Source organism: Talpa occidentalis, unplaced genomic scaffold (genome assembly GCF_014898055.3).
Source record: "Talpa occidentalis isolate TD23 unplaced genomic scaffold, MPIMG_talOcc4v2.1 talOcc4.9, whole genome shotgun sequence".
Lineage (NCBI taxonomy): Eukaryota > Metazoa > Chordata > Mammalia > Eulipotyphla > Talpidae > Talpa > Talpa occidentalis.
In genome coordinates, this window is record NW_023605305.1 from 69,286,268 (window position 1) to 69,299,112 (window position 12,845).

General features: G+C 58.6%; 1 protein-coding gene across 1 annotated transcript in view; it reads left to right on the forward strand.

Moving 5' to 3' along the window:
• UNC5A (unc-5 netrin receptor A) overlaps positions 1-12,845 on the forward strand; it is a 62,117-nt gene that overhangs the window by 47,906 nt on the left and 1,366 nt on the right. Inside the window, exons 3-14 of the mRNA XM_037500768.2 lie at positions 4,165-4,308; positions 4,576-4,679; positions 4,814-4,994; positions 6,420-6,584; positions 7,566-7,754; positions 7,862-8,164; positions 10,657-10,744; positions 10,934-11,102; positions 11,226-11,459; positions 11,596-11,745; positions 11,824-11,988; positions 12,612-12,790. Coding sequence (XP_037356665.1) covers positions 4,165-4,308; positions 4,576-4,679; positions 4,814-4,994; positions 6,420-6,584; positions 7,566-7,754; positions 7,862-8,164; positions 10,657-10,744; positions 10,934-11,102; positions 11,226-11,459; positions 11,596-11,745; positions 11,824-11,988; positions 12,612-12,790 — 2,071 coding nt within the window. The remainder of the gene's footprint in view (positions 1-4,164; positions 4,309-4,575; positions 4,680-4,813; positions 4,995-6,419; positions 6,585-7,565; positions 7,755-7,861; positions 8,165-10,656; positions 10,745-10,933; positions 11,103-11,225; positions 11,460-11,595; positions 11,746-11,823; positions 11,989-12,611; positions 12,791-12,845) is intronic.

Genomic DNA, 12,845 nt, shown 5'->3' on the forward strand with positions numbered 1-12,845 from the left:
TGGCAGATGGGCATCATCTAGCCTGAGACACACATACACACCCATAGGGTCCAGTCGCCAACATGAAATCCCAGCCTCAGTGCAGCCAGGACAGGAGGACAAGGCCCAGGACCACTCATGCTATTGGCAAGGGCGGCAGGAGGGCTTGGGGTGCTCATCCTTCTAGGCAGGAGGAACTGAGTGGCCCAGGAAGGACTTCTGGAGGAGGCATCCAAGCACAATTCTTAAAACCCTCCAGCATTTCCCAAGCCAAAGGACCAAAAGGCACAGGCACAAACACAAGAATGGCAGCTGCTGCCAGGGCCTCAGACTTAGGGAGGGAAAGAAGGGACAGGGAGGAGCTCAGGGAGTGCTGCAGCTAGATTTGCACTGTGGGATGTTGGGCTGAGCAGAGGAAGACTGGAGTGGGGCAAGGGGGGCTTACCTGGGAGAAGATCGAACAACCCAGGAGTGAGCAGAGAGTTGAGCAGAGTTTAGGCATCTTGTCCTGTTCAGGAGGGGAGGGTATGGAGGCCTCTCCTCTGACTCATCTGGCCTACCAGGCTCAGCAGAGGCTGCTGTCCTTCCCCCAAGTCCTAGCCCTCCCCCTCTTAGTGATTCCTGCCCTGGCCTGCACATCGTCTGACATGCAGTCCTCAGGTGTTAATTGGCAGATGCTTGGATTCAGCCCCCAAGTCTCTCTAGGCAGGTGATCCAGCTCTGCCCCCACTTTCAGGAGGAAATGTTGAGGTCGGTGACCTCTGTGGCCCAGAAGAGACCTGGGTGCCGTCAGCCCCTTCCCATCTTGGCAGAGGTACCAGAAGCCTCCCTGCCTTGCCTTCCCAGGCAGCTTTAGAGCCCACCTTGTCCCAGCGGGAGGGTCTGCCTCTCGCGGGCAAATTCCCTCCCTCCCTGGGCTTCAATTGCCTCCTCTGTAAAATGGGCATGAGGAGAGTCCCATGCACAGCCAATGTGAGCCCAGCTTTCCTTTCTCCCCGTCCTACTCTCCCATCTTCTCCCAGGGTCCACAGCCACTTTGGGACATGGTAAGCCCCCTCCCCCCGCCCCCGCGCCCACCACTGCTATGGCTGTGCAGGGAGAGAAAGGACACGTGAGGAGAAGAAGGAAGCCACAACCAGAAACCGCCCTCCTGCCGCGGTGAGGACCCTCTTGGAAGGCCCCAGGCCAGCCCCGTGCTACTCCCAGCCTCCCCGTCCAGGTCCCACACACACACCCCTCTCTTCTCTCCTGCCTGGAAGTCTGGGATCCATGGCTTGGCTGAGACCCAGGCCCCCACCTCCCTCACAGTCACAGGCTGGGCCAACCCACATACCAGAGTCCCCAACAGACTTGCAAGGCTTGGCTTCCTTCAAGCTTGGCAGGGAGCAGAGCTCCTGGGGACACACTCCCCTGGGTGGGCTCCTGCCCTGAACCCCCAACCCAGACCTCCTGTGTCCAGTACATCTGAATTGTCTTTGATTATGTTGCTTTCTCAACCAAAGGCCACTGTGCAATTTGAGGTAAAGAGATCTCTTTCCCTTTCTCTCAAGCAGATGCCAGGGTATGGCTGGTAGCACTGTGCAGACACACAGAATGCAGACCTTGACCCAGAAATGTTCTGTGGCAAGATCAGAAGTCACCCCATAGCTGCAGCTCCACCCATTCTTGGGTGGGGTTGGGGATGGCTGGGCAGATACCCCAGGAGAGAGCACCGCCATGTTCCCCTCAATTGCCCTCATTCCCCATCAAGTAGGTTAGCAGTTAGGGAACAAAGCCTGAAAAGCCCTCAAACCCAAATCTGCTGATGCTATTAAGGCCCAAAGTTAACAAAACCAAGCTTTGGAGTCCTGTCTAAGAGTGTAATTCATTATTTGTTAAACAAAATGATTGATTACTAGAAGCAAATCTGTAAGAAGGAGAACCTAAGTCCCAGCTTGACCTCAGAGGGCCCCCCCTCCACTCCTCACCCAACTCTCCACCTCCCCACACACTCAACTCACCCACCCAGGGTCTCCCCACATGGCCATGGCATTCACACGCCTACTTACACCCCACATGCTCCCGGGCCAGCAGGAGCCCCTCCTCCTTCCTCCCCATCCCTCCCCAAGGCTGGCATCTGCTCACATTTACCAGGTTGGTGCAGACAGCAGTGCCCAGGAACTGCTCCCAGGAGCCAGGCTGCTCTGTGACCTGCAGGGAGGAGGGCACAGCCTTTCACATCAAACACCGGGCAGGGCAAGGTCTGGGTGTCCCCATCAACCCACTACCCTCCCGGAGTTTGTGGAATTCAAGGGCATCTTTTGCTGAGCCCCTGCCTGAAGCTGGGACATTGTGGACAAACTTGGCCCTCATTCATAGCAGCAGGAAGAAGAGGAGGTGGTAGGACAGAAGGGGGAGGAGAGAGGGAGAGAGAAATAGGAGCTTAAATTTAGTGCAGTTCTTCCCAAGCTGAGTTGCCTGGGCGGTATGTGAGGTCCTCCCATCCCCCCTCCCAAAAGACTGGAGCTGTCCATCCCTAGACCCATCCAACCGGGAGACAGAAAAAAGCACCTAGTTTAGAATTTTCTGGAGGTGTCCCACCACTAAGCCCAGAGTCCAGAGGAAAGTGGTCTTATTTCTACCCCTGGGTATACATGGCTCCTTCTTAGATACCCCAAGACTTGGTGTTCCTCAAAGTTCACTGGTGCCCAGGTCCCCTCTACAATACACAGACCTTGTGAGGGAACCTTGGTGCTCAGCCCTTACCCCAGCCCCACAGAACTCACACATCCGGGGCCCTAGAGAACAGGAGAGAAAAGGGGCAGCAGGCAGTACCTAGAACAGATGGATCAAGCCCAGCTATAATGACCTCAGCTGGAGGTGACACCCCCACCTTCTGTGAGAACTCACTGGAGGACAGGAGTGAGTGATAGGAAAATCTGGAGACCCACGGTGGGAGCTGGAGAAACTTGTGGAGAGGGGCCTGGGCAGGGGTCAGGGAAAGACACGTTAGAGAAATTAAGAGAGAAAACAGCCTCCCGGGCTGGCTGCTAGCTGGACTGCCTCGCCTCCCGCAATGCAGCCCTAATTGAATTTCTCTGTTAACAATGGAAACACCTCGGCAGTCCAGCTCTCTCCCTCTTTCTGATAAGCCAGTGACCCGAGGGAAATTGGGGTCAGGAGGAGGAGAAATTGGAAACAAACAGTCTTTTCTCACTCCTGGGGACACTGGTTTTGGCTGGGGCCCCCAAGGAGCTGGAGGAGAGCTGACAACTCCCCTCTGTGTCCTCAGAGGCGCAGACCCTCCCCTGCACGGCCTCATCCCAGGTCCTGGTGTGGCCCAGGGCAGGAGACTGAAAGCATCCATCTCCTTGAGAGGGTTCCCCCCATGCAGATTAACCCAGTCAGGGGTAGAGCAGGCCCCAGACACCCATCTCAGCCAGCTTCCTCTCTGTGGGTCTCCCTCTCTCCACCACTATAGTCTCTCCCTGTGGCAGGAGCACCCCGGCCCACCCTAAGGTGACTGCAGAGTACCCAGAGTGCTCTTTGGATCCAGACAGCCCGGGTGCCTATGACAAGCTGCTCCTCTCTGGGCCTCTATTTCCCCATCCATCAACTGGGAGCAATATGATCTAGGGGTATAACTTGAGGAAGCAGGGATGCTGTGGTGTGGAAAACCCTTGCTAAGCCCTAGGGGTCTATTATCATGCTCCATAACTGCAGTAATTATATTGTTAATAGCTGTTATTATATTATCACAGCCAGAATCTACCTGCTAACCCCCACGGAGGTGAGCCAGATCCTTCTTCACCCATTTTTACCCACAAAGCCCCCAAAGCGGGCCTGTCTGCCCACCCCCTCTGCCCGAGTGGTGGGAGGCCAGCCCTTCCCCAAGCTTCCCCATGCTGTTGTCTCTGAACAACAGGAACCCCCTTTGGAGATATTTCTTTAAGTGACTCCAGGGAGACAAGACTTAGATAACAAAGTGTAATGAATGGAAGTTCTGAGGCCTCCTGGCCTTCAGGAGCTATCAGCTCCTGGGACCCTTCTATGCTCCCTCTGGGCTGATGGGTGCACCCAGTCTCCTGTCCAGCAGAGGGAGTGCAAGGACCTCACACACACACACACACACACACACACACCCTGGTTGCACACATGGACCCCGTGAGAGGCCCAGCATGGCCCCAGTACGCTCTCTCCCACCAGGGCTGCCAGCCATGGAGGTCCGCATCAACGTCTCGAGGCAGCAGGTGGAGAAGGTGTTTGGGCTGGAGGAGTACTGGTGCCAGTGCGTGGCCTGGAGCTCCTCGGGCACCACTAAGAGTCAGAAGGCCTACATCCGCATCGCCTGTGAGTCCAGGGCCCGGGTCTCGGGTGGGGGGTGGCCCAAGCGTGTCACCCGGGAAGATCCCATCAGAAAGCCTCAGGTCCTGTTTTGATGGGTGGAGGAAGAGCCTGTGCATGCTGCCTAGTCACCTGTAGGTCCCCTGGGCACGTGGTACTTCTTCACCTCTTCCTGCCGTGTGCTTTGGCCCCTGTGGGACTGGGAAACAGGCCCAGCCAGGCGGAGCTGACTTGAGGCTCTTGGGCTGGAGGACATGCTTGTTCTTCTCCCAGATTTGCGCAAGAATTTCGAGCTGGAGCCATTGGCCAAAGAAGTATCCCTGGAGCAGGGCATCGTGCTGCCCTGTCGCCCACCAGAGGGCATTCCCCCTGCTGAGGTGAGAGGGGCTCCGCTCCACAGGTGGGCAGGGCTCCCAGGTCTCCTTTCCACCTGCCCAACCCCCCAGACTGAGCCCCTCCCCACTAGGGGTCACTCGCTCCATCAGGCAGCAGAGGCATGCCTCTCCCCCAGGTGGAGTGGCTCCGGAATGAGGACCTGGTGGACCCAGCCCTGGACCCCAATGTGTACATCACCCGGGAGCACAGCCTGGTGGTGCGACAGGCCCGCCTGGCCGACACAGCCAACTACACCTGTGTGGCCAAGAACATCGTGGCACGTCGCCGCAGTGCCTCGGCCGCTGTCATCGTCTACGGTGGGCATCCACGATGGCGGGCAGAGGGCCTCCAGCCTGGGAGAGGCCCTAGAGGGGCTGGCAGAAAGCAGTGAGGTGTGGCTGGCAGGGTGAGAGAGCCATGGCGACAGAGCCAGGTGGACAGACAGTGGCCTGACCAGGAAGGAAAGGGAGAGGGCTGGCTGTGGCTGTGGGGGGCCAAGGGGCGTGTCTGAGGGGGTGGGGCAGTTGGGGTCATATGTGGCCAGACCATGGCCTGGCTTACTAGAAGGCTGTGGGAAGGGGGAGATGAGGGTCCAGGATGGGAGTCTAGGAAAGGCAACAACACACCCTGTGCTCTGTGCCCTGGCCCCCCACGGTAGGAAGTAGTTTCATGGGCACCCCCAGAAACAGGCAGAGGGAGGGTGCAGGAGTGGCCTTTATGAAAGGCCATGGGTCTGTGCCAGAGGAGCATGGGAACTGCAGTTAGGGCTGGCGGCCCCGAGTGTCCACAGCACCCACTGGGAGAAGGGGCTGTGAAGTGGGTGCTGCTGGGCCCTAGGGCAGTGGGCACAAGCATGGCCTCCCCTGGGGGGCTTCTCTTCCGGCACAGCCCCAGCCAGCCCGTTTCCAGCTCAAGCCCCCCTGCCCTCCTGCCCTGGTCCCTGGGCCAGCGTGTCCGAGGAAGCCCCCGCTCCCTGACCCCAGTCCTTCTCTGTCCGGCCAGTGAACGGTGGGTGGTCGACGTGGACCGAGTGGTCCGTCTGCAGCGCCAGCTGTGGGCGCGGCTGGCAGAAACGGAGCCGGAGCTGCACCAACCCGGCACCTCTCAACGGGGGCGCCTTCTGTGAGGGGCAGAATGTCCAGAAAACAGCCTGCGCCACCCTGTGCCCAGGTACCAGTGGCCACCACCTCCCGCATCGCTCCTCACCACACCATCTCCGTGTCCTGGCTTCATCTCGCCCACCAGCCTGCCCCCCATGGCTCCATCCCACCTGCCCACACGCAGAGCCAGGCTCAGTCCAAGGCCAGGATGGGGTTCAGTGTGATCAGAGGCAGGACTTGTTCTTGGTCCCGCCTGAGTCACAGAGTCTGAGGTGTAGTCGGGACAGATGCAGTCAGTGCAGGACAGGGCCCAGCCCGGGGGCTGCAGAGCCACTTGTGCTGGGACTCATAGGGTCCTCTGTGACTAAGCGCTCTCACTGCCCCAGGGCCAGGACGGCCCCTCTGGCGTGGGTAGAGCCAAGCAGGTCCGGCCTCATTGTGCCTCCCGCCATTAGCATGCGTCATCCAGACCAGCTGGACACCCAAGGACATGGAGACTGTCAACTGGGCCCTGGCCCCAGCATTGTATCGGGTCCAGATGTCCAGCAGGGCCGCATCAGCGGTCCAGACGTCCAGCAGGGCCACATCAGCAGTCCACCAGGGCTGGCTTCCCAGCTGACCAACTGTCTGTTTTGTGTCTAGTGGATGGCAGCTGGAGCCCATGGAGCAAGTGGTCAGCCTGTGGGCTTGACTGCACTCATTGGCGAAGTCGGGAGTGCTCGGACCCAGCACCCCGAAATGGAGGCGAGGAATGCCAGGGCGCTGACCTGGACACCCGCAATTGTACCAGTGACCTTTGTGTGCACAGTGAGTCCTTTCTTTCCTGGGAGTCCACTTTGCTTCACCAGGATTGGCCCTGCCCAGTCCAGGGAGGTGGTGGCCAAGGAAATAACCAACCCTTGCAAAACAGCACCTCAAGAACCGCCCCCACCCCGCCCTGCCGGATCTCCAACACACGCCCACACACTCCCCAATAGCAGCCACACTTCCCCTGAGAGAAACACATTTAAACCTTTACCAGGCACACCCATTCCCCAGGAAATCAACTCCCAAACACCACCCCTGCAGATTTGCCTCCGCAGGGACCCCACGTACACAGCAAGTCCTATCGGGACTCCAGACTTGTGAGGCCTGTTAATTACAAGGCCATAACTAACAATTAAAGATCTCCGTTGGATTTTTTTCTTTAGAACACACCCTCCCCCATTCTTTCAATTAAAAACCTAATTATCTGTGTCAATTCCTTTCTGATGGACATTTCTTCCATTATGCAAAGCCCTTCTCAAATCAATATAGTTTCCTCCAGGAAGTCAATCACCCCCTACAGACCTTGCCCAGGCCTCAGGGAGGCAGCCAAGGAGAAGAGGCCTTGAACCCCAGCACCTGGACCAGTGCCCAGATTGTCAGCCCTCCTGCCCCCAAGAAAGCAGATGTTCTGTTTTGAGGATCCAAGGAGCTCACCCTAGCCCCAGCTGCCCTGAGCCCCAGAAAAGCAGGTTTAGCCCACACCAAGCCTCCCTGGGAAGTGGCTCTTAGCATCCTCCATTATTTGGCAGCAACCTCAATCTGAATCGAGCCCTCAATTCTCAGAGTGACCTGGCAAGGTGGTAGCAGATGCAGGGCTTGGATGCACATGGACTGGCTCCGTGCTCCTCATCACCTGCATCAACCGCCCCAAGTGCCGATGCCCAAGGAATGGAGGCCTCACCCTTCTGGGTATAGACTGCTGACCTCTCCTTCCCGGCCTCCCATACCTTTCCCCTCCCAAGGCCACACTCTCTCCCGCAGCTGCTTCCGGCCCCGAGGACGTGGCCCTCTACGTGGGCCTCATTGCCGTAGCCGTGTGCCTGCTCCTGCTGCTGCTTGTCCTTATCCTCGTTTATTGCCGAAAGAAGGAGGGACTGGACTCGGACGTGGCTGACTCGTCCATCCTCACCTCAGGCTTCCAGCCAGTTAGCATCAAGCCTAGCAAAGCAGGTGAAGGGCCCCTTATCCCCAGCACTCGTGCGCAAGCCCCATGCCAAGGATGGTCCTGATGGGGCCACCCCTAGTCCCACTCCCTGAGTCTGTCTCTATCCTTGCAGACAATCCCCATCTGCTCACCATCCAACCAGACCTCAGCACCACCACCACTACCTACCAGGGCAGTCTGTGTCCCCGGCAGGATGGACCCAGTTCCAAGTTCCAGCTCACCAACGGGCATCTGCTCAGCCCGCTGGGTGGTGGCCGCCACACACTGCACCACAGCTCACCCACCTCTGAGGCTGAGGACTTTGTCTCCCGACTTTCCACCCAGAACTACTTCCGCTCCCTGCCCCGCGGTTCCAGCAACATGGCCTACGGGACCTTCAACTTCCTCGGGGGCCGGCTGATGATCCCTAATACAGGTGGGAAGGACCCCAGAATGCCCTGGGGAGCTCTGAGAGGCAAGCCCAGAGAACAAGACAGCCCCGATGACCCTTCTATGCTTCTCAGCCGCAGCCCAAGTCACTGAGCCAGACCAGCAAGGAAGGGGGATGGAGTTAGGAGAATGCAGTGGTGACTGGCATGAGGTTGTGATCTCTTCTACTGGGACTACTGCCCACTCATTTACTCAGCCAGCTTGCATGGGCCAGCTCTTGGGCCCAAAGGGAGAGAGCAGGTGGCCACCCCAATGACCCCAATGAGCAGTGAAGAGAAAGCAGGTAGAGTAGCCCCTTATGCCTAAATAAGGGACCCCTCCACCTACCACCTCACAGAAACACATGTGTCTGGGTTGCCAAGAGAATGGGGGTCACCTTGGCCTCCTGCTCTTCTTCACTTGCCCACTCACACCCTGATGAAGAATCCACAGGCCCTTTTTGTGCTCATTTTTCCTGGAAGTACCTCAGCCTCTAGTGTGGCTGCCCACTCCCACCATGAAATTCTCTATTCCCTCAGCTTAGAGGATCCTGAGCGCCCTTGACTTTTTGCCCCTCCAGCTGCCCCTGGTGTCTGCTCCCTAAGTGTAGGTATTTCTCAGGGCTCCCTCATGGCCCCTGCTGAGTCAGTCATCTCACCCACTTCATGGCGTTAGCCCGTGACTGTGCAGCTCCCTCCCCCTGCTCCATCCCCAGCCACAGCTCTCCTGGGCAACAGAGCTGCACACCCAGCTGCCTCCTGGGCAGCTCCATCTGGATGTCTCACAGCACCTCAGATTCCTCGTGCCTAAAACAGCACCGTCTCCCACCCTCCCCCAGAACCTCTTGCTTCCCTCTTTCCCTCCTCAGGGACAGTACTGTCTCTCGAACCAGAAACTGGGGTCACCTTGACCTGCTCATCTTCACTGGCCCGCTCACCTCCACGCCAACTCGGACAATACCAATCCCATCATTCTTCCTCCTCAGTGGTCCTGCAGCCTCCTGCTCCTCATCTTCCCCGAGGCCTGAGCCACCGTCCACCTCCCACTTGGTTCATGGGTCCCAGCATTCATCCAGGAAGCCATACGTGATCATGTACCACAGCCCCCAACAAAGCCTGCAGGACCTGTCCCTGCCAACTGTGGAGGCCTCTCCCCTCCCACAAACCTTCACTGGCACATGGAGGCCACAGTGGGCTCCCAGCACCACAGACACACTGTGCTGCACTGTGGCCCCATTCATCAACCCCTCCGCGTGGTGATATCGTGCCCCTATCCCCATTGGCTGCTGGAATGATGTCAGGTGGCTGATACCAAGCCCTTAGAAAGGGGCGCAGTAGATACTCAGTGACCATCAGCCCTTTATTCCTCAGGCAGGGTGAGTGACCTGCTTGCATCTGGTGCCCAGCACCCTTGGCTTCCGCCCACTTGCCTCTCCCATTGGCTGAGCACTTCGTGAGCGCAGGGCCTATGGTTTCCCTGCCTGTCCGAGAATGGGCATTAGCTTTCATTGAATGAGTATGCAAGTGAGTGTGCCTGTCACACTTAGATCTCGGGGACTGTCACCAACACTGGCAGCCAGCACCAGGAGGCAGCGCGGGCTAGCGAAGGAAACAGCAACCATAAATGTGCCATCAGTGGCTTCAGTTCCAGGAAGCAGTGGCACTCCACCTGGCCACCAAAGTTGCCCACCCCAGAGAGTGTGTGCACTTTCAGAGTTGGTAGGATGGAGTCATTGAACTTCTTCCCCCTCCCCACTATGTAGGGACTCCCAGTACTAAAAATGCAGGAAGATGGGACAGGATCACCCCCATATTGGATCCTGCCCACTGCCCCTCCCCTTGAATCACTCCCTTCCTCAGCAGGCACTTTTGATGCTGCCCCTACAAGACAGTTGGATGATTCTGCCAGACAGGGTGATTCGTGTGCCCTGGCTCCCAGACTGGGGGGACAAGAGGGGCAAGCTCCATCTGCAGGGGACCACTTGCCCTTCAGGAACCAAAATCACCCAGAGGTGACCAGGAACGACAGAGAGGGTGGGAGGGCAGAGTACCCAGGCAGAGCATGCCTAGGGCAGTAGTTCCAGAATTGGCAGGATGTGAGACATGGGCTGGACTGAAGATGCTGCTGCAAAGGCCATTGGGGCCAGAGGCAAAGGGCTTTACATACCAGGCCAGGGAACCAAACCTTCCCTGAAGGCAAGGAACGTTTTGAGCTGAGAGGGCCCTGGTGATGGGGAAGGTAGGTACAGACCTGGCACCTTGGGTTCTGGAGATTCTGAGCCAAAGCTAACTGGGCATGCTTTCCCCCCTGTGCTCCTCAGTTACTCTTGGGCCACCCTGACTCAGCTTCATGCCTGGGTGGGTGATTAGACAGAGGAGACACCTCGGCCCCCACCCCAGGCTGGGGTCAGTCCCCAAAGAGAAGCTCCTGGAGGGGCTGTCGAATTGGTGTTTGGTATCTCTGCAGCCCTGGTAAACCTCTCCTTCTGCTCTTTCCCAGGCATCAGCCTCCTCATCCCTCCAGATGCCATCCCCCGAGGAAAGATCTACGAGATCTATCTCACGCTGCACAAGCCAGAGGACGTGAGGTGTGGGTATAGGCCCCGCCGCTGGGCCGGGTAGATCCTGTTCGCTGCTTCAGTCTCTATAATGGCCCTTTCAACCCACCCTGGGGGTTGGTTGGTGGGGAGGGGAGGGGTGCGCTGCTCTGCCCAGAGCCCCACTCCAGGATGGCCCGCTGACGCCTTTCCCTCCCCACCCATATTTCCCCACTTGAGGTTGCCCCTAGCTGGCTGTCAGACCCTGCTGAGTCCCATCGTTAGCTGCGGGCCCCCTGGAGTTCTGCTCACCAGGCCTGTCATCCTGGCCATGGACCACTGTGGGGAGCCCAGCCCCGACAGCTGGAGCCTGCGCCTCAAAAAGCAGTCCTGCGAGGGCAGCTGGGAGGTGAGTTCAAGCCCACCCACCCCAGCTTGGGCTCAGCTGGAACTAGGCAACCCATCCCTGAGTCTCTGGCTGCTCCTGGAAGCTGCAGTGGGCCTTGAGCTGACCCATGGGCCCTGCCTGTAGGACGTGCTGCACCTGGGCGAGGAGGCACCCTCTCACCTCTACTACTGCCAGCTGGATGCCGGCGCCTGCTATGTCTTCACCGAGCAGCTGGGCCGCTTTGCCCTGGTGGGTGAGGCCCTCAGCGTGGCCGCAGCAAAACGCCTCAAACTGCTTCTGTTTGCCCCCTTGGCCTGCACCTCCCTGGAGTACAACATCCGCGTCTACTGCCTGCATGACACCCATGACGCGCTCAAGGTACCACCGCCCATCCCTGCCACGGGGGGCCTACAGGCTCCTGCCCTGGGGTGGGCAGGGGCTGGGGGCAGAGGCAGGGTGCAGTGGGGAGGGGCTGCCTGGCCCCCAGGCTCTACTGACCACCATGGTGCTGCAGGAGGTGGTGCAGCTGGAGAAGCAGCTGGGAGGACAGCTGATCCAGGAGCCTCGCACACTGCACTTCAAGGACAGTTACCACAACCTGCGCCTGTCCATCCATGATGTGCCCAGCTCCCTGTGGAAGAGCAAGCTCCTCGTCAGCTACCAGGTAAGAGTGTTCAAGGTGCCTGGGGCTGGGCATATCTGGAGCTGGGCACGCCTAAACCTGCCTCTCCACCCCTCCCAGGAGATCCCCTTTTATCACATCTGGAATGGCACGCAGCAGTACCTGCACTGTACCTTCACCTTGGAGCGCGTCAGCCCCAGCACCAGTGACCTGGCCTGCAAGGTGTGGGTGTGGCAGGTGGAGGGCGACGGGCAGAGCTTCAACATCAACTTCAACATCACCAAGGTGGGCAGGAGAGGCATCAGCAGTGCTGTAATGTGCTCCACCCTATCACCCTGCTCTGTCACCCAGCCCACCTGCTCCTAGAAACCACTTGGCAGCTTACTGGAGTCTCCAGGGAAGGAGGTGTAGATGCAAACACAGACAGTTGGGGACAGACGCAATCAGACTTGGGGGACAGCATTGAAGGGGAATGTGGGAGCAGTGGGAAAGGGAAAGAAGGCAGCCCAGGTACCCTTGGGGGCTTTCTGAGAAGGAAGTTTGTACTAGGCCTCTAAGGATGAGTAAGAGGCAGGCAGGCAACAGATAGGGAAAGGGTATGTCTGGCAATGGGAACTGAGAGGGAGAACAAAGGCCACTAGTGAGAGGAGAGCTGTGAGTCCTGAGAGGTGAGCAGAGGATAGGCAGGTGACTAGGGGGTGGGAGAATGAGGCGCTGGGTTCCCCTGCTCACTGGCTGTATAACTTTGGGCAGGTCTCTGCACCACTGAGCCTTGGGTCCCTCTGAGCTCCATTGAGTGCCCATGCCCCCCACCTGTTCTGGGGTGATCTGGGTCACCCCCGGTGGGAGGCACCCATGGACCTGGGCTGGAAGTTCTAAGAGGCACCTCTACCCTTCCCTACCCCCAGGACACGAGATTTGCTGAGTTGCTGGCTCCAGAGAGTGAAGGGGGGGTCCCAGCCCTAGTGGGCCCCAGTGCCTTCAAGATCCCCTTCCTCATTCGGCAGAAGATCATTACCAGCCTGGACCCACCCTGCAGCCGGAGTGCCGACTGGCGGACTCTGGCGCAGAAACTCCACCTGGACAGGTGGGTGGGAGATGGGTGAGGAGGAGCTGCGAAAGTCATCTGCTGTCCAGCCTGG